This window comes from Sparus aurata, chromosome 6 (assembly GCF_900880675.1).
Source record: "Sparus aurata chromosome 6, fSpaAur1.1, whole genome shotgun sequence".
NCBI classification, from domain to species: Eukaryota; Metazoa; Chordata; class Actinopteri; order Spariformes; family Sparidae; genus Sparus; species Sparus aurata.
Window position 1 is genome coordinate 23,764,614 of NC_044192.1, and position 21,290 is coordinate 23,785,903.

The 21,290-nt window shown below is 39.8% G+C and overlaps 1 protein-coding gene across 1 annotated transcript in view; it reads right to left on the reverse strand.

The window, feature by feature from the left end:
* mapkapk2a (MAPK activated protein kinase 2a) overlaps positions 1 to 20,667 on the reverse strand; it is a 33,621-nt gene extending 12,954 nt beyond the window's left edge. Inside the window, exon 1 of the mRNA XM_030420764.1 lies at positions 19,849 to 20,667. Within this exon, the coding sequence (XP_030276624.1) occupies positions 19,849 to 20,088 (240 nt within the window). The 5' untranslated portion in view covers positions 20,089 to 20,667. The remainder of the gene's footprint in view (positions 1 to 19,848) is intronic.
* Positions 20,668 to 21,290: the final 623 nt, after the last annotated feature.

Genomic DNA, 21,290 nt, shown 5'->3' on the forward strand with positions numbered 1-21,290 from the left:
TTGTGTTAGCTTGTTGTTGTAGCAACAAGCTAGGAACGGTCGCTACTTTCAAATTAAAAGCCCCCCGCTAAGCACCCAGTTCTAAACTCCAATGGGGTGCAATGTGAAGCTCTTATTTTGAAGACAAATTCGTTGTCAGCTGTTCACTGCCCAAATTCGGGTTTCAAGTCACGTCACATGTTTACGCCTACCTCAGAGGCAGCTTTTGGAAAAGGAGGAATATTATGCCTCCGTTTTAGAAAGCCGATCACAGCAGCTATCACTTATCACCTAGCCAAGGATACGGCCCCAATAAACACTGCATAACATGAGGTATTAAAGGATGCCCTCTCATCTTGGAGACAATTTTTTTTTTTTACTCTTGTAAAAATCATTTTTCATCCAATGATAGAACTTGAACAAAACAAAAAAAACATTGCTCTGGCAGAGGCATAGTAGTATGCTTCTGCCATACTACAATGTTTTTTGTTTTTGTTTTGTTCAAGTTCATCAGTGCAATAAACTTTTTGTGAAAAAAATCGTGCCAGAGAATCGTGATCTCAATTCTAAGCAAAAAAATCCGGATTCACATTTTTTCCAAAATCGTGCAGCCCTAGTGTGCACTATGCTTATTGGAATTAGTGGAATTTAAAATTATTATATTCATCATCATAAAGCCTTGGTCATCTTAGGACAGTCATTTCCACAGCTGTCATTTCAATAAAATATGATCGAAGGTGCACACAAATTAATTACTTTGTTCAATGTAAGAGTTATGATTACTGAATATTAGGGATGTCCTGATCCGATCACGTGATCGGAAATCGGGGGCCGATCAATCAGATGTTACATCCCGATCAGGGATCGGATATATATGTATATTTTATATTAATATAGGCCCATGTTATCTGATGTGTCAGTGTTTCTCCTATATGAATTCTGCTGCTGGATTTTCAGCGCTGCCGCTAAAAAAAAGTTTTTGTAGGTTTAATATCACAGGCGAATGGCGAATTTAAGTTGCACACAGTGAAAACACTATACCCCAAGTCATCTTAAAATCGATTTTTATTGTCATTAGTGCTACTTGTATAATTTCTACAAGTCACCGTTTAAGTTGAGTGACTGAAATCCTCGTCATCCTATTCAAAGGCTGCAACCTTAGTTTCAGGTTGGATATTCGGCGTATATTCACTCAGGTCCAGCCGAGACTTTACTGAGGTTCACCCAGTGTCAGCAGCAGGAGGATGGTTAGCTCACCTCCCAGAGCCTCGCACTGAATCGCTGGAAACTGATTTAGGGACCGTCATCAATTTACTTAGCATAAATATATTAATACAAAATAATTGCATTTTTTTTGTTATCTTCCATGTCATGTGGCCAAGTGATTCCAATCCAGCAGCAAATTGTATAAGTAAACTGGAGAAATGAGACACAGCTTTTTTTTTATTGTATTTTAGTGCTTCCTCTAATTTATATGAATATTAATATGCAGAAATTATGATTTTTTTCTCAACAGCTTCCATGTCATGTGCAGGGCTTTCCACTAAGACACAGACTAGCCAGCCATAATACATAAGTAGCCAGCCGGGGGGGGGGGGGGGGGGGGGGGTACGATCTTATACACTGGTCTTAAATGTAATAATAATAATAATAATAATAATAATGTTACATTATTATTATTAGCCTAAGTGTGCCTGCAGAACAGGCAGCCTATATTAATTTCTCAGACATTTGCTCTATTATTATTATTATTATTATTATTATTATTATTATTATTATTATTATCAGCATCAATATCTACTCTATATATTATATTATTATTATTACAAAATATCGCATCTTCTTTTATTCATTAGTGTAACTAAGTATGCCAGATGCTAATGCACCAATAAAAACTGTGATTTGCGCACTGAAAATAATAAATAATAGGCTATACAAGCTCACATAATATTGCATCATGAGGCGTTCTGGGCTTGTAAATATCTTATTGTCGGTGCATGACACCTTCACAGTCTGCAGTGGTGGCTACACAATTAAACACTCAGTGAACGTTTCTCCCTTAGCAACTAATGAAAATACACTCTTAGAGTCCGTTTGGTTTCATTTGTACAACCGACAGTGTTTTTTGATGCCAGCACGTGTCGCAGGTATTGCTAAATGGACGCTGGAAGAGAAGAGTGGATTACCGGTGACAAAATAAGCGTATTATGGTGAGCCCTGCTTCTCGCCTCCGACGGCCGACACACTGACTCCGCTGAGTGCGCGCGCACACACACCGCGTGTCGGGGCCGCGGATGAGTTTCTCTCCCTTGTGATCAATGAAGTCGGCGATGATCGGAGTAATTTGTGATTATTATCAGTACAAGCACAGTGAATCACAATTTTAATGAGTGCGGTTCAGTTTGACATTATTGTCAGTCTGTTAGAAAAACATTTAACTTTATTAAAATCGAAAAATAATAGTCATTAAAGTAGCCGGCTGGAGTTAACTGTGTAGTCGGCTATATGGCCGGCAGCCGGCGCTTGTGGAAAGCACTGGTCATGTGGCCCACTGACTTCTGAAACAGATTCTGTTTCCATAATTAATTTACAATAATAAAGAAAATAATAGTGTCGGGCGAACTATTTCTTTCTTAGCTGAAGCCAGCAACGGGACAAAAGAAATGTAAAGAGAGACATAGTGGAGCCGTATATTTTCCTGCTTTTTTGTCCTTTGACACCTATGTTAAGTGTTAAATGATAAAATAAGGTGAATAAAATAAAAAATAAGGGACATCCTGGATCTGTTTCTTCGCTCTTCTTCATTTTTTTAATGCATTATAGAAGTATCGGACCGGGACACATTATCGGCAGATACTCAAAATCAAATGACTCGGAGGCAAAAAAACCTGATCTGGACATCCCTACTAAATATACATTTAATTATGTATTTCTTGCCATAATCCCCATTTGTTCCCTTTTTTTTTGGTAAAGCACTTTGAGCTGCAAATATTTTTTTTCTTTTTAGGTCCTGAGACAAAACAGAATAAGCAAGCATTTCATGCCATCTCCATACTATACAGACTACACTACTACACATTCTGTGCAAGAAAACAAGCCATTAATATGAAAGGGGTAAGCTGACATTTAGACAAATGACCACTTAGGACATGCTAAGGACATGCTAAGGACATGTAAATAACAAAACAAAATTTGAAACCCAACAATGCTCATGTCAGTAAAAGCAGTCAACAAGTTACTAAGAATGAGTTTTCCATTTGGTGCCCCCTGTCAGTAAGCAGATGAATTTACTCATGACAGGGTCACAAATTATTTCCAGTTGTAAATAACACAATTAATGCCACATAGACTGTTACAGGAAACTAGCAGACTCCTTTACAGTAGTAAAAGAGTGGCTCAGTCAAACATAGGCCTGAACTTCTGAACTATGAGCTCCAGCCTGTCTCAAAGAGTAAATATAAGATGAACATCAAACAGAAGGCAGCCTCGATTAAGCAGCTTCACCTTCAAAACAAAACTGAAATGAGAATTTATCTGAATTGAAAAAGAATCTGGCATGTAAATGTTCCATATGTTTGTGAAGATCAGTCTATTTAGATCACCAGCAGAAGGCTGGAGCCAGTTTTTCTTTCCTATGCAAGACATAAAAACACAAAAGACTACAGAAGTTTGACACCAGGTATGAAGAAAGTGACTCATAGAAGATGTTTTACAACTTTCCAATCATACAACTGCTTAAAGTAAAAGTTAAATATAATGTTAAATCAGCGCTGGTGTTTGTTTACGGATATCATTTTCTGATACTATAAAATAGTGCAAGTAAAACCCTAAAATATCCTTGTCAGTCAATGGAAAGAATTCGGCCTTCTGCAGCCTCGACAATGAGCCATCGTCTGTCCATCTCATGCTGGATTACATTCCAGCCATGCCCACGATCACAACACAACAGTGGGCTTGGTTCCAGTGGGCAATAAGAGTTGGGAGAGACAAACTCTCCAGACTGCTGCCTGACCTGGCACACAAGACGGTCAGTACGTTTCCATGTACATAAGAAACCAGGTAACACAAAAAATTAGACAATACACACAGTACAGTGTTGTAGCCTGGTTACTGTGATGGAGCAAGTCAGTAATATGAGAGTTCTGCCAAACCTCCAACCTCATTTTTAAAAGAATTATTTTTTTCATTTAATCAAAACTGTATCAGTGAAAGAGATACTGCTTCCTGATTTTGTTTGTTATGTGTGTGTGCGGTGGGCTAACAACGCAGTAGGGGGACTCTGAATCAAATGCTCAGTGGTGCAACATTACTGAATACTCAGATTCTAGTAGCTTAAACCCTGCATATACACAGCTGTAAAATCGTTTTTCTCAAGGAGAAATCTAACTGGGGATAGCAGGTTTCCCAATGAAGGTACTATCAAGACCTGGATATGACCATACTGCATAGCCTTGCTTCTTATTTTGCCCCGTGGCCACTCCATGTTTTGCAGCACAAAAACCCAAGAGATGCCTGTAAAATTGTTGTGAGGACACTTCATATGGCAAATAAGACCAATAATGACTCTTCATTAGACTGATTAAAAGCACTCTTTGTATCCAGTAACTAGGCCTATTTAAAATCTATGGGTTTTCCTGACCTCGATTACACAAACCAGGTTTTTTACAACATGTAAGTAATCATGCAAGTAATCAGGTAGCAGTAACCTGGTTGTCCATAAAAAGGCAAAAGACTGTTCGTGGCCGACTTCTCTGCCCAGCACCAGTTATTTGTCAGATCGTGTTCTTCTACTCAGTTGACTGAAAGCATTTCACCCAGTTTAACCAGGACACTCACCATCTACAAAGTACCTGACCTCAAACCCACTTGAGCTGAAAACAGAAGGTTAACCCATGCCATAAAAGCCTGAAGTTCTCTGCTTTATATCAGAACCAGGTAAACAAACACACAAATGAGAACAAACAAATATGGCTACAGCCTGTTTGTTAAAATTTAACTTAAAAATAGATGACAGAGACGTGAATGTGAACAACAGCTTACTGAAAAATATATTAAGGTTAAAGCAGCGCATTATCATTGCTGTTCGGCTCAAAAGCAGACAGGCCACATTAGGATACATCTTTGACATTATTGCTTATCAAGCTATTATTTTGATAGATATTTAGATTGCAATGATTCCCGACAGGTGAGAATGATCATTTTTGGATCACAATTTTCATTTTCACTGAAAAAACTACGAAAGTCATGATTTGACATTTGTTGGCTTTTGTACCAAACAAACACGTTGTCTCATACCTAAAGAACAAGATATAAGGAGCGAGGCATCTATGCGGCATTAAAGTACTTTATTATAATTCTGTTCAGACACATCTTACCTTTATTTAAAAAAGAAGCTAGTTGCGATCTGGATATTGTGATTGCATTTCGGCTATATTTGCAGCCCTTATTTAAGTGAAGAAACAATTCTGACCTATACATCAGAATACTCTTGAACATTTTAAAAGAAGACTGACTGGGACTCTATATAGGAGTATTGATCACTATGATGGATTTTATCAGTGTTATCTTTTAGTATACAAGTAAAACAAGCCAGGAAGAGGGACATGTTTTTGACAAGCATATTTACATTCTTAAGTATTAACTTTAGACTTCTAACCTCAGCTTTAAAGTTTCAGCAGGCCTTTATAAAACCTTAAATGACGCCAGCAGGGTCGACAGTAAAACTACAAATAAACAAAGTTCTTAGGTTATTGAAGCTTCTGCTATAAACTAACTTCATCTTCACTGCATCAATATTTGATGTAAGAGATTTTCGCTGTTGCTCTGACCCAATTCCAAATTTTCACGACAGTTATTCCGTTTCAAGGCGAGTGAAACCGACTTTTCAATTATTTTAATGAAGCAAAGAGCACTGATTTTTAAAAGTTTAAAAGACCAATGCCTCAATTCTCCAGCCTCTCTCACAGCAGCATGAAACTCAAGAATGTGTCAGGTCCAGCCAAGACTTCTTTCACATGCTTTGTTTTTACATTTAAAAAAAAAGGATACCAAAAGGGTCAACTCATTGTTCCTGCCTGTCACTCTTGAATACCAGATGTTTTGAATGCTTTATCGCTTTGGCTACATTTGGTTTTAAAAAGCTCACAACAGGCAACACACTACAAAGTCCAGTCAGCTAGCTTATGAACAGTATTTTTATCTCAAAAAGACACCAAAGTGTTACTGTCCTTATGTTTGTATCCATGATTGTTCTCCAGGTGTGATATTCTGACAACTAGTGACAATAAGCTCCGCTTCTCTGAGAAGTAACATAGATATTGTTTGCTCTCTGGATGTGACGAAATGTCTTTGTTTATAAAGATTTTAACGAGGGAAAGTACAGAAAAACTGCAGCATAAAATTTAGTTTCTTATGTGGACCAATCAGAAGTAAACAACTCAATTTATTTTGTAGTCATTTCTGTCCTTGTGCAGCCGTTAAAACCTGAATTTCCCCTCTGGGTAATCATCAGAGGATTATCTTATCAATCTTTAAGAAAGGAAAAAAACTAGGACAGGAAATTACCAAAAAAGGAAATTAACTACCCATGAATGATGAGACAGGTGGACAGACAGGAAAGACAAGGTACCACAGACAAAATATTACCCCCAGATTTATAATTCTATGCTTCTAATCTGAGTCTGAACATCCCGTTTTACTTAATATTTGATCAATAAAAAGGGGTTTCTACTTATATAATAGTAGTTATATAATAGATTAATTGATGTTAAAAGAAATGGTTTGAGGGGTGGGTGACTGACCAATAAAAAGTGACTGTCTTTGTTACCAGGAAGAGTTGGCATGGCGTAGTTGAGTATTACTCGGCGTTATCTCAACAGTGAACACACAGCAGCACAGTTCAATCACCCTTTGGTACAAAACAAACAAGGGTGGGTCTTTACTTTCTGCGTCATAGTGGACTGAAAAAAACTCAAGTAAACACGTGACCTTATGGACACAAACAAAGGACGCATAGGACAGACCTGTTGCACTGCGTTCCAGTCACACTTTCACCTGCTGGGATGATTTAAAATGAAAAGAAATGGGTCATGTAAAATTATTTTTAAAATAAAATAATTAAACCTAAACATGTTAATCCACTATATCGTCATATCTTTTAACTGAAAAAGATAATCATTTAGTTTAGTTCAACCTATTCAAAGTACGCTAAATCATTCATCATCACACTTAAAAAACCTAAATTTATATAGTAACACAGGTATACCTAATCTTTTCTCATCAGTTGGGTCTGAAGGGCTCATCATCAGTCATTGGCTCAGGGGGTTATTTGCCATTTGTTTGTATATAGTCTGATTCAGTTGATTTTTACAATCAATACTGTCAGACAATTTTTACACTTCATATTTTTTAAGGAAACATGCTATTGTATTTGGAGAAATGACAAATTGCCAATTTTATCATATTGCCATACAATCTTGGTGACAGAGCGATTAAACGACAGTGTAGACATTTCCACATCTCTTTCAGGCACTGGGGTAAAAAGTCAATATAAAAACATGCAGCTGTTATCATCTCCATATCAGCCCTTCTAGGCCAAAACACATGTCTCAGCGCACTGGTCAAAACCACACATGCACCATGAAATAAACAAAAAAAACATTTCTAAAAATCAGACTTTTGTTCATCACAGATATACAAAACTCTGATGCATCCAATGACTCACCAATGTTCATATTCAAATATTTTCCCCTCTAAAAATTCAGTAATTGCCTCTACCTCATAGCTTGCTATCTCAGGCTCATATTTGGTCAACACTAGAAGTAGTCAACAGCACCACATGAGGTCCATGTGGGGGTAGGTACCCAGATAAACTCACTTAAAAAAGTGTTTGTAGAAGGATGGGAAGCAATGGCAAAAATACTGGCTTTCTTTGACTCTTGAATTTAAGGACATAAATCAACACACTTTTGTTAAGAATCATTTCATTCAAGTGGCTTCCAATCAATCAATGCAATGCTACTGCTTCCTGGTCAATGCTAGCTAATAGCCTTGTGGTCTTTGCACCAACTGCAATACTGTCTAAAGGACCTGGGAATTTTGGATTTGCTGAGTTACAGAGTTTGGAGATTCTTTTTCGAGCCTGATGTCAAAGAAGAACTAAAAGATAGATATATGTGCCTGTATTCACTGGAAACAAGAATCATGTGTTGGAACCAATATTAGCGCATCTAAATTTAGCAGACTTCCCTCCACAAACAAAGACTTCACACTGTCGACTCAACACATGCGCAATCGTATACGCACACGAGAAACACACCCCCGTCACCTCCCTGCTGGTGCTAGTGTGACTGCATGGCCCCCATCTGCTGTTGGCCCTTTGAGGCTAAACAGTGAAGCTGGTGGAGAAGGAGGGAGACAAGGGGGGCAGATGGGCACACAATACGCTTCCTCTAGGAAACACAAAAGCTCCCAAGCCAGGGGCTTGGACAGGGGGAGGCGGGATGGGGATGGGGGTAAGCTGAAGGAGCACCCATCCTCCACCTGCCACTCGTGATCCAAGGAAAAGTCCAGTGTTGATGTGATAAAACTAGGAGAAAACTAACACAATCACACTGAGGGTGATAGGGCAGTGAAACTCTGTGAGGGAGAGAGATTATTGTGGGGTGACAGGTTAAGCTTGGCTCAATCAGAAAAGCCTCTTAACCTGACAAAAAGGGTCAAACAACAACCTACCAGATGAGGTATCACTGTATGTGTGTGTCAATGCGAACTGATCTGATAAAAGACATCTGCTAGGCCTCACAAGACCATCACATATAAATATGTGAGTCTATGCCTGAATCAATTAAGTGACATTGTGTTTGTCAGTAATGCACACAAACAACTGTAACTGTTCATCTGTCTGGTTGGATTACTACAATTAGGGCCCCTCTACTGAAACTGTTCCACGTGGGTGCAAAATGATGCGGTTAGACAGTGCAAAAATTGAACATGAATGGAATATTTGAGGGGGTGACATTTCATATATAGCTGATGCGAAGACTTGAATTCATCTTGAACTATGCGTATAAGGCATCCTGCATTTCCTCTATGATTCTATGCGTGCTGTTGTGCTTTGGGCATTTATTCAATTTTTCTGACAGTATCTATTGCCCTACTGGTCAAAATTGTGTTTGTAGTTGAGCTTCCAGTTGTAAAAATATGTTTGTAAATCGTATGTTATGATCACTACTGCTAAATTACGGTATATTTCTCTTGCAGTGGCAGTGCTTTCCTTGCTGCAACAGCACACATGAACTGATGAATACAGAACAACCCTGATTTCACTTCATGAACATACAGAAACAAAAGGAAAATTGATTGAGAGGGGAGGGACTGATGTTACTGGTGAGTTCTGATGTCAGTCAGTCTCAGACGACACAAACACACACAGCTACTCTCCACACATACAGCACAGGTTGTGCATACACTCCTGCAAAACACTCCAGTTATTAGTTGTGCCACTAACGGTAGGTAAAATTTGGTTCCCATCCATTTGAACATACCTTAGAATAACAAAATCATCGTATCATAAGTGACCACTGCTTGCTTTGAAAATATCCCCTGTCAGAATCAAAGTCTGTTCAAGTTCTGTCAGCCCTAGCTCTCAAGACAGACAGATGTCTAGTTTGCAGGTGAGTATCTTCAGCCAGCAGGTGTCCTGGCACACATCACACATTCTTAATAAATGAGTGTCTGACAGGGGAGCGGTAATGAGAATGTGACACCTGTATGACACACAGAAACAGCTGTCTCACTTCCTGACAAAGGCTGGAAGATATGCTTGGAAACAAAGAAGAAGCTGGAGTAGAGTCTCTTCAGAGAAACAGCAGGGAGACAAAGACAGATTGACATAATGACCTAAATAACTGAACTGGAGAGTAGAGACTAAAGGCATTTGTCATATTTTTGACAGCCTTTACCTATCTTTGTCCCTTTGAGCTGACTTCACTAACTCCTCCCTTTTGACACCTTATGATTCATTGTGTGAATCCCCCACTAGTCCGATGCAACAGATGATGCTAGTGGCTTTGCTGCATAAATGAAAACAGACTGGTTTGTTATCAGCTGCACTGAAATGAGGGGGAGTTCACACACAGAGATTTGGCCTTTTGATTAGTCGTGTATGTGTGTGTGTGCGCGTGTGTGCGTGTGTACAAGTACACATTTACATAGTATGTTTTCAGACAGACAAAATAAAACTGGTCTGTTACATCTACCAGGCAACCAGTTCAGACTTCAGGAGGTTACTAGTCAGACTCGTAAATTTGCCACTATCCCGATTAGACAAACAAGATAAAAAATGTTAATTGGTGAAATTTAAAGGTGCTGACAGACAGATTTTAAGTCTGTCATACCATATAGAATTGAGTGTAATATTGTCTCATCTAATTCTGGGAAAGAAAACAAGTGAGCTAATTTCCCTAAAAGTCAAACTATTTCTTTCATTTAAAATGTTTCCAACTGTCTTTTCCACAATCTTAGAAGCTAAATACACATCTGTTTAAACATACAACCAACTAAATCAATAAAGTCCGTGTAAAGCAAAATCAGCCATTTTCTTCTAAACACATTAAACAGGTCATAAATGTGTTTACTTTAAACATGTAAAAGCCATTCAGCCATTTAGAATTTAATTTTGGAGCTAGGCTCACAAACTGTTTTTCAACATTTCTGTGTTCAGGATTTAATGGGCGGGTCAGAAATCATGCAAATCATGATTTGCATAAACCCGGCCCTGCTGTGGAAGTGGTATAAATACCTTCAGCGTGTCAGCTTCAGCGGTTCTCCCACTTGCTCTCCAGTCTTGGATAGCATTGCTTACAATAGTTTGCAGCTAGCTAACCAGCCAACCAGTCAGCTAACCAGTCATGTCTCCTCCACATCGCTCGTGCATCTTTCCTGGATGCCACAGTGTGCAGGGTGACGGCACTGTTAGCTTATTTAAGTTTCCTTCAGATGACAACGTAAGGAAATGGTGGATCGATTTTGTCAAGAGGAGCTAACGTTACTGTAGGGAGTTAAACATCACCACCAGCACCTCTCTGCAGTGTCTTTACCCCTGATAGTTTCAGCAACTATCACCAGGTAATGTCTGGATTTCTGCAGAGTCCGTTGACGCTGGTCACTGGGACCCTCACGAACCGACCCTCTCCGTCCCCAGCTTGCATCCTCTCCTCCCGCCGACAGCAAGTGCCACCGGCCTTATGTGGCCGCCGCTGACCCTCTCCGTCCTGCTGACAGCGAGTGCCACCGGCATAATGTGGCTGCCGCCGCAGCCAACCCTCTCCGTCGCGCTGGCGGCGGGTCCCTCCGGCGGTATGTGGCGGTAGTATCAGGGCCGCATTATTGGTGAGCCGTCCCAGTGTGAACGGATAATCTGGTGGCGCGGAGCGAGGGCGTGTCAGTCTGACTAGTCTGATAACTGCACAGGTCCTTCACTTAACTAAATACAGAGAAATGTCCCACAAAGCAACATTACATGACCGAACAAAAGTAACGTAGTAACTGTAACTGTCTTTGGCAACTTATATGAGGAAAACAAATACCACAGCTGTATGTGAAGAAGCGTCTGTCCTCCTGTCTGTCCTCCGCCTGTCCTCCCGACTCTCCCTCACATTTCTGCTCAGAAAACAGCGTTTGTCACGCTTGTCACAAGAGTGTTTGACGAAAATAAATCACCGTGACCGTCAGCTCTCCTGACCGAGACTTCAGGGAACTGTCCCCCAGAAAACAGCCTCCGTCCCCGCGAGTGACAGTCAGACGGCGTCCTGTTTACTGATGATGATTATGTATAATTATGTCATTTAGCGCGAAAAACTTAACTCTGTCACTTTCCAGGATGTTTGGTGGGTCAGGATCTCAATCACTACACATTATAACAGCATCCATATGATTATAAACTGTCCACGGATTTAGATAGACAAGGGGAACACCTGGGGAACACCTGGGGAGACACCGACGTCATTAACATGACGTGTCCCTCCCCGCGCCGTATGGGCGTGGTTCCAGCACCTCTAACCGACACGCCCCCAGCATTTCAGAGCAGAAAGAAGTGCTTGTTTTTCCATGATTTTGAGACCTAATTTTATATACATAGCAATTTTTTTAATCTTTCAAATTTGGCTCAGTGGTCAATGGTACATGTTTCTATGGTGTGACAAACTCATAACACAATTTTTTTGCCGCTTTACACGGTCTTTAAGTTGACCAAAGGACAATTAATTAATGACATTTTCAATCATCAAGTAACTTTTGCTGACCACAGCAGACTAAAATTGAGGACTTGCTTGTTTTTTTTCATGAACCATACAAGAGCAACAGGAGTGCAGCATGTTGAATGAATGAACTTTGGAAGAGAGAAAATCTTTCACTTCCCTTTACCGTTAACACCATTCAGCACATTGCTTCCTTATAAGGAACAGATCATGAGACTCAAGCAAAAAAATATACAAACAAAAAAATAGTTGGAGTTGCTGTCCGGCATATATAAAATCACGAGAACATATTGTAGTTATGTCTTATTAAAACACATCAAGAAAGTATTCTCAACCATTCATAAATAAGTGTGACAGAGTAAAACAGAGTGCTACATCCGCCTAGGACCTACTTTGTATCACAGATATAGTTGGCTGGCTAGTTCTGGGACCATCTATCACAACCACAATACCACATCCTTCCAAATACACTACACCCAGCAAAACAGGGAGGCAAGAGAGAGAGAAAAGGTCGAGGTGGGGGTGGGTGGCTAACTGCACCCAATCACAGACGATATAAATTGCAATCCAGTAACTCATATTAAGTCAAAGGAGCTTACAACACCAAGATAAATGTTTGCCAAAGGAGCTTTAACGTCAGCTAATCTGTTTGTTTGTGACAAATGTCACACAAATATTTTCACAGTAATCTGAAGGGAGAAATAAGATCTTATGGCACTAAGTGATTTGTCACAGTTTTGTCATAACAATTTCAAATATACAGACCTGACAAACTGTAGGCTATAGCACTGCAACCACATACATAAAGAAGACGAAAACAAGCAAGTAAAAGTAAAATAACAAATAAATAGTCCAGTCACTGAAGATAAGGCATACTTTTCTCTATAAACAGACACTAAGACATGGTTGTGTGACACCTAGCCAATCAATTTGACTCTCCTAGTTTAGACATTCACATTTGAAAACTGGAGTGAAAGTCTTAAGGACAACTTTATTAGAGTTTCATACCACATCCATGTACAAGTTCCAGTTGACCAAAGTGTTTTTTAATTTTAAAAATCATATTGTGGTCATTGGTTTAAATGCAAACTTCAATGTGTATGGTGTGTGGCAAGGAACATGCATAATCCATAGTAGCCTTAAATCCATTAACTATAGTGAAGTACATTCTGTAAATGGAGCCTAAAGTTATCAATAATGGAACATACATTTGTAACATAAACTGCCACAATTATTGCCAAAATTGCTACATCAATAAACCCATTGGCAATCTGAATACTTCACCCCAACACCAACAACTTTTACATCTGATTACATACCAAATTAAAACTTGTAAAGGGTATTATGTAATCAAATTCAGAGTGGAAGCATTTCTCATGAGGGTCTAAGTACAAGTATAGCAGTGATGACTGGTTACGCAAGTGGCAAAGACCACATTAGTGAGGTAAAAACTTATTTTCCACAGGGTGAGATGACTGATGATCAATGAATTTTGTGATGTAAGCAGGGGGAATTTGGATCTTGCTCAAGCGGGTAATCGGTGGTATAGTGAAATAATGAGTAGGTACATTTAGAGCAATGAACAAAAGGCATCTTATGAAAAGTCAAGTTAGAAGAGGTAGAGAAAGAAGTCAAAGAGGGCCACCAGAGAGAGAACCTCTTCCTTCCTTCCTCCCTCCCTCCTTTTCCTTCCTTTCTCGCACCATCTCATGATTGAAGCATGGAACTGGCTCTTCCTCTGTAGCCTTTAATCAGACATGCTGACATTGTGAGTGCTAGATTGAGAAAGATTTATGATGCATGAGTGCCACTAGAAAGACGGCATTTAAGCAATGTCTGGATTCTTCTGTTACCTAGTAGTGCAAGAGTAAATTTTAGAAATCAAACACATATGAACAAAATCCTCCACTGGAACTGGTTAATAGTTCCAGTTCCTCTTTTCTCAACCAACCCCTGACAGGTGTGTTTACTTCACCATAGTGACTTCCACATCTTTCCAAATTTCAGGAAGCGCAACTTCAACGACTCGCAAAATGTGGCCAAAAGATTTGGTCATTCTGTTTAATATTACATCACCTTAACGACACACATTTCACCGAGTTCCCTTCCAGATGAAGAAGAAACAGGCTTAAGGAGTCAGTGGGGAAGCTTTACTCTTAAACAAAGACTAGAATTTGTTTTGAAAAAAATACTTGTTTGGTCCTCACTTCAACATGTGTTTGTTTTTAAGGCAGCATCACTGCAATTTCTTTGCCTGTTTATTAGCTTTACATGACCAGTAAACTGATTATTGTTAGCTTTTCACAGGAACCACCTCATGAAAACAAAGGGCCTTTTCTTAATTGATGTAAGAGATGAGGATAGGATGAGTAATATGTTTAATTACAATTAATCAAGATTAAAGTCTGACTAAAACTTAAAGTTTATAAATCTTAAAAGCAGATTGTTCACATAATTTAGACACGTGGAGTAAAATAAAAACTGTGGTCGCACTAAAGAGTAAAGGTGTACAGAACATGAAAAAATAATTTTGAATTTTGAGACAGATGGTCTTTAAAGCAGCTGTGGGACCAATGTACAGACGCTCAGAGATCCAACTATTTAATAGCGCATTTCCCCGAATATTTGCAGGTCCACACAGGCTTTTTTTAAACTCAGAATCCCCTATATCCCACTACCCACAGGCAAGGCAGCCCATCTGTGATTTGTCACAAATGCACTGGAAACAGCTGTAACCAGGGATGTCCCGATCAGGTTTTTTTTTTTTTACCCCAATCCAAGTCCTTTAAAATTTAGTAAATGCCAATACCGGACCCGATCCACAACTTAGCTGTAACCCTTTTCCTGGATAATACAGCTGCATTAAGAAAAAAGTATCTGCATCCATGCTGTTCCTTAATAGATTTTTTTATTTTGTTGAAACAAAGTATATACTTTGTGATCCTGCAGATCGGATCGGGTCATCCCTAGTTGTAACAGATGAGCAAACAACAACTTTTTTCTTTTTTCTTTTCTTTTCTTTTTCTATTGATTGACTTGTTTTAGTGATTTTGTATTGAGGGGGAGGATCTTATATAAGCCCTTTGGGTTTCTTTTCCTCTCCTGCACAATTATTTGTCTTTGTATTATTAAACAGAATTCTTGTTTTATCATTGTGCATAATAATAAATAAACAAACAAACAAACAAACAATAGACCTATTGTGAAAGGAGTGTCTTCAAAACACCACTGAGCAACTTTCACAGGAATGAACGGGGAACCAAATCCAACACTGTGTCCAGTAATAAAATGTCCTTGAATTGACGGCGTCCCAAATTCCTTCTTTATTTACACGCCACCACTGGTTGTTGATAACGCATCATCACTGTGCACTGCAGAAACTGCCGTGTTCTTACATTAAGATCAAAGCCGAGCTGAGTCAAGGTGAGAAAAACCAGCGTCTATATGCATCACATTAGACGCTAGGCATCTTATATGCATCACATTTTCCCATTTTCTGTGGTAATGCTGTATGTATCGTCCCTGTTAAATAAACATTAAAATAAAAAAAATACTGCAGAGCCAATGGACCCGCATTTAAATGCAGAGTTTACACATCCCCATTACACACAAAAGCCTGATCTTGGGTGAGTGGGTTTAAATAGTGTTTTTGACCAGTAGAAAAGGGGTATAATAACTGCCATAAAATAATCATTTAGCCATTCCTAATTAGTGCATGATGACAAAAAAATAACACCACTGCATCACATCTCAGAGGATTACTCAGAATTAATTTCCAGCTTTACTTGACAGTTCAGTCATAATGTTCAAGTAGTGCTCAGTGCACAATCACAGCTCATGTTGCTGTATAAAACAGATCTTGCAAATCTCCCCTTAAGCTGTTATTCAACAGGTACCCCCGCACACTAATGCAAGGTATAGGCGAAAGAGAAAAAAAAAGGAAGAACATTTTTTGCAATACATAATTAATGTTTCTTGAGCCCAAAAATGTGCAAAACTAAACAACCCAATGTCTTCTCCACCTTTTAGCATTCACATTTGCAGCCTATTCATTTACTGCAATGGGACCACTCTGTTGGCACAGTGGGGGGTCCTGACACTGAGGGTTGTCACAAAAAAATGCAGTGCTGTCTGGCAAAAAAACTGACCACACACAGTGCTCAATGCAATGCAACATTATCCAAAAACGGCGTGTAGCGTTCAAGTGCAGATCCAAGTTAGAATACCGTGTAACACGATCTGCATACCTTTACTGTTCTACTGTTTTGTCTGCCACACAAAACTACTGCCGAGAAGATCCAAAATGAAAGGCGCAAATTCATGTAGTGATTTGGCATCTGGTAAGCCTTCAAACTGATAGACAGTGGACTGTTTATGCATATACTGTAGCAACAGGGCCACAAAAACACACCCTTTTGTGTGTTTTTTTTAAACACAATGCTATTTTCAGTCAGGATGTGGCCGTAACCTGATTGCTCCAAGAAACCTGGTTTCTCACATGCATATAAATGTAGTCACTGTAAGATGATATCTGCAGATGCCTAACACCCTTTGAGAGGGTGCATGTGGCAGGACACTTTAAAAGCAGGCCAATTAACACAGTAGGAACCATCCAGCTTTGTCTCAGACAGAAGTTGCAAAGTCAAAATGTATTGATTCTCTGCGACAGGTTATAATAAGCACACACCGACAAGATGTCAGGGTCTCTCTGCCACAGTCTCTCTCCTACAAACAGGGACGTTCCAAGTTACAAATTATTCTGCTGCACTGTTAACACAAAACTTGGTACAAGAGACAGGTGAAAGTTTTACAAGGTGATGTCACCTTGGGCCAGGCTGGCAGGATCCTGGTTCTGGCGTCTACTGCAGACCCTAATGAATACAATAGATGAGATGGGGCTGACTCAACTGATGTCAGTGAAGAGAACAACAAGGACATTAGTTCATTCAGTGAAGGCATCAATATATTTAGCTACAGTCTGTCATTTAACAGCATTAGACATATCAGTGAAGCTTGCGGATTATACGCCATGTCAAGTCCAACAAGTTTTAAGAGCCATAGGGGTAATAGGAGGTGGTTGAAGGAAGTACACAGAAGCTTTTCCCAATCAAATCATCAGCTTTGTGTGTGTGTGTGTGTGTGTGTGTGTGTGTGTGTGTGTGTATTTATACATATGCAGTTATCTGACATATAGAGGCTATTCCCAGCTCTGACATCAGAGAGGGAGCTCATAGATGCCATCTGTCCAGAAGCTCAAACACTTAAATATTTATCCCACATTCTTAGCTGCCTTTCTGTTGTTGTGCAAGTTTTGGGCATAATTCCCAGTAACTTGACTGTAGGTCTGATGCAAAAGGGAATTTCTCTGCTGCGTCCCTCTAAAGACAGGAATTCTGGTTTTGACTCACCTCTATCCACACACACACACACAAGTCACCATTTTTTTTTTGTTTTATTTTGTTTTTAACCCTGTCTATCAGTTTTAAGTGTATCTTTATTCTATTTATTATAAATGCCAACTTTTCCACCTGAGCCAAGATTAACTTTGTCAGCTTGTAATCTTAGTAAAGCTCACCATCATTGTCAATATTTAATTCTGGCTTAGACTTTTGAATGACTTCATAGTTTGTACAAAGCGACTGTAAAAGCCCTGAAAGTTTGGACATAGCAGGATGGCATAAGGGCATTGATATTTAGTGAAACTAATGAAACTTCCTCTTCTAACCAGTATCACTAAATTCCTGCACTTACAGTGCCCTCGTGATCTTAATCTAAAATATACCAAACAGAAACCTGATTGTCAGCCTGCGTGTTCAGTTGCATTAATACTAAACACATAGCTTTGCTCTATTTAGGTGACATACATAACTTGTATCAAAAATTTATGTTTCTATTTTTCAGTTTTATTTTGACATCTTCTTCTCATTCTTTCTTTCTGCAAACCATAAAACAAAAGGACCACCTGGCAACACCTTCTCGTAATTCCACATGTTTTATGCATCAAACTATACACATTAATTTTCCTCTTTTTAGCGAGCCACTGAAATGTCATCTAAACTCTGATTACGCTTCAATTAAATTCCATTAATTCCAGACACAACAGTTCACAGCAGCCAGGTAGCATTCAATCCTACAAACCCATTTTTATATAATGGACAAAATTGTTGTTCTCTTGTGAAATGCAAACATTTCTCTGGTGAGACAGTATATTTCCTTCTGGTACTAATGTGGCCTTAAACACTCTGGACATTTGAGCAGGGATGAAATGGAGGAGAAATCCTAGGTTGTTGGCTGTCTGCAAAGGATTTAAAGACATGTTGGAACTTTAATTGTTAGCCTGACAAAGACCTTTGAGGTCAAAACATTTCATTATTAAATTGTTGGGAGGTTATTATTTTGAGGTAGCAGGCTGCCTCTCTTGCTGCTTTGAATATTGCTACATGTCCTGAACCAAACCGGGGTTGGAGTGAACTGACGAAAGCTCCCTTCAAGTGTCACCAACACAATGCAACTTTACCACATTAGATTAAACAGGTCTGATTAAGAGTGTGTATGTTTATGTTTTATACACACATCCACACATTAGTGTGCTGAAAGCTGTGACCCAGTTATTTAGTCTGAATTTCAGCCTGAAGCGCCACACAGGATGTTCCCAGGCTGTGAATCACTTGGGAATGATTTTGTGTGATACTTATTTTTACATACTTAACACTCTACTTCATGCATATATAAGGATAAAGAAGTGATTGAATTGGTGTGCAGTACGGTGTGCACCTGTGTGTCAGTAGCTGCTGTGACGTATGTCTTGTCAATCATTGACCGATACAGTCAGCGATCTCTGGAGGTACTTCCTGATAACTGCAGAGTCAGTAATTGACAGGATACAACAGGAGAGTACCTCAATTTCAAGCCGGAGCGCAGTGGGCAGAACATTATTTTATCTCAACACACTATGTGGTGCATGTGTGTGGCACGCAGAGGAATCACGGCACATGTAAATCTACTCACAGTTTGCATATAAAACACTCACAAGATCAAAGATCACCTTTCTAACATCTGATCAGCAAACAGCTTTGGTTCAGTAATCACGACTAGGGAAGATAAACAACTAAAAAGTTGACCCTCAGTCATAACGAAGACGCTTTGCCGTTATCTACAAATGATTTTCTCAGTTCTCTAGTGTTACACATTGTTATCTATTAACCTGGCAATCAATAAAATGTCAGTGAGAAATGCTGATTACATTTTCCAAGAGCTGTGTGTGATTTAAGATAGTGAATTGATGCAAATCAATTCACTATCGCCTCGCAGAAAAACAGCTAATATCCACACCAAAGAGACAGAAACAGGGATTTCTTTTTTGGAGAGTATTTTCACTGTCAAATGACTCATCCAGTAATCTTTTCATATATTTTTGTTAACAGTGGCGTAATTCTTAGAAGATGTATTGGGATAGGTTGGACACTGACAGCTCCACAAACCCACAGCTGGACGGTCAAAAGGGGTCCCCACTTCCCTCCCAGGGTGCCCAGATGTGCTGGTTCTACCTCAGTTCTGCTCTGACGTCACATTCCTGCTTACTGACCACTTTCTTAACAAGAATATAACATACCTTCAGCGCATACTTGTCTCCAGTCTTCTTCTGGAAGATTTCGAGCACCTTGCCATTGATGCCCAGCCCCAGCACCTGGCTGGTTACCTTGTAGTCATCTGTTATGGCGTTCTTCTTGATCTGTAAGTTGGGTCTGGCGTGGAAGGGGAGGAACTGGCCCGTGGGGTTCTGCTGCCCGGCCGGGTTCTGCTGCCCCGCCGGGTTGGGAAACAGTGGTTGGTTCTGTGCGTTGGACAGCATGCTCTTGGTCTGGGGTGTGAGGCGAACAACCGCCGCCTCTCAACAATACTTTTCTGGCTGTTTCCTTAAACACACACCGCGTCTTCTTCCTGGGTTAGCTGGCCTGTGACGAGGTGTTCGGTGTCTAGCAGCCAGGCCTGAGGAGAAAAAAAACCCTCGGCGGTTCTGACGTTACAGGTTAACAAAGTCACTTGGCTAGCCGATAAAATGCTAAGTTAGCTAGCTGTTAGCATGCTAGCTTGATCCTACTCTTGACCCGTGATTCTTGGCTAACAACTCAGCTAACGTTATCGGTTAGCTTATCCATCTCCGGTGGTGTCCGCCGTCCACCGGTTCCTCAAAGAGCGCTTCGGGAACTTTTCTAAAACAACCCATAAAACGTCGACCGGACGGGGTCTCTAAAAACGGTGGCGAAAAAAAACTCGCGAGTGAAGTGGAAAAACGAGTAAACACTCAAACGAAAGACAGACAACAGAAAGGGGGGAAAAGTCGGATACCAATAGCACGCCAAACACACTTCACTTTCCGACGGACAGACACCAAGGAGGAGCAGGTTTTACTGCTGACGTCATGGCCGGGTTTTTTTTTCTGCGCTTAAAGGAGAAGTGCGACAGAGGAAACCACTGCATGGACTGAGAGAGCCCCGCAGACACACACATCAGGAGGCACACTCTGAGGACACACTGCACGTACAGAGAAACACTGTGTCCTGATGACCATTATACCATAATAACAACCACAACGTTTGATTATTTTGGTTATTGTTATGGTTGGTATTTATGTTCCATCACTCTGTATGTTAGGATGGCCATGATATATATATTGTTTTACTTTAAAACCCCATACAGGTCACCTATGTGAGCAGATTAAACCTCGGCTGTGCTTAAGAGACCCACTTGTAATGTTTCAAAAGGCAGCGGGGGGGTCAAAAATAGACCCACAATCTCTGACTAGCATCCTTACAGTTTAACTCAAGGTCAAAGAGCGACAGTGTTTTTCAGCCTGCTTTTTTATGGTACAATTCAACCGTTTCTGCCTAATTTGGATTGGCTTTCCTCTTCACTTTTTCAGAAGGTTAGTTTCCATTGATGAAGTGAAACCCAAATATCGGCCTCAAAGTGTGTTAAAGGATACAAAGTTCCAGTTAGTTAGAGCTGAAGAAGCCTCTTGGGGGACATCTTCACGAAACCAAAACAAGTCCA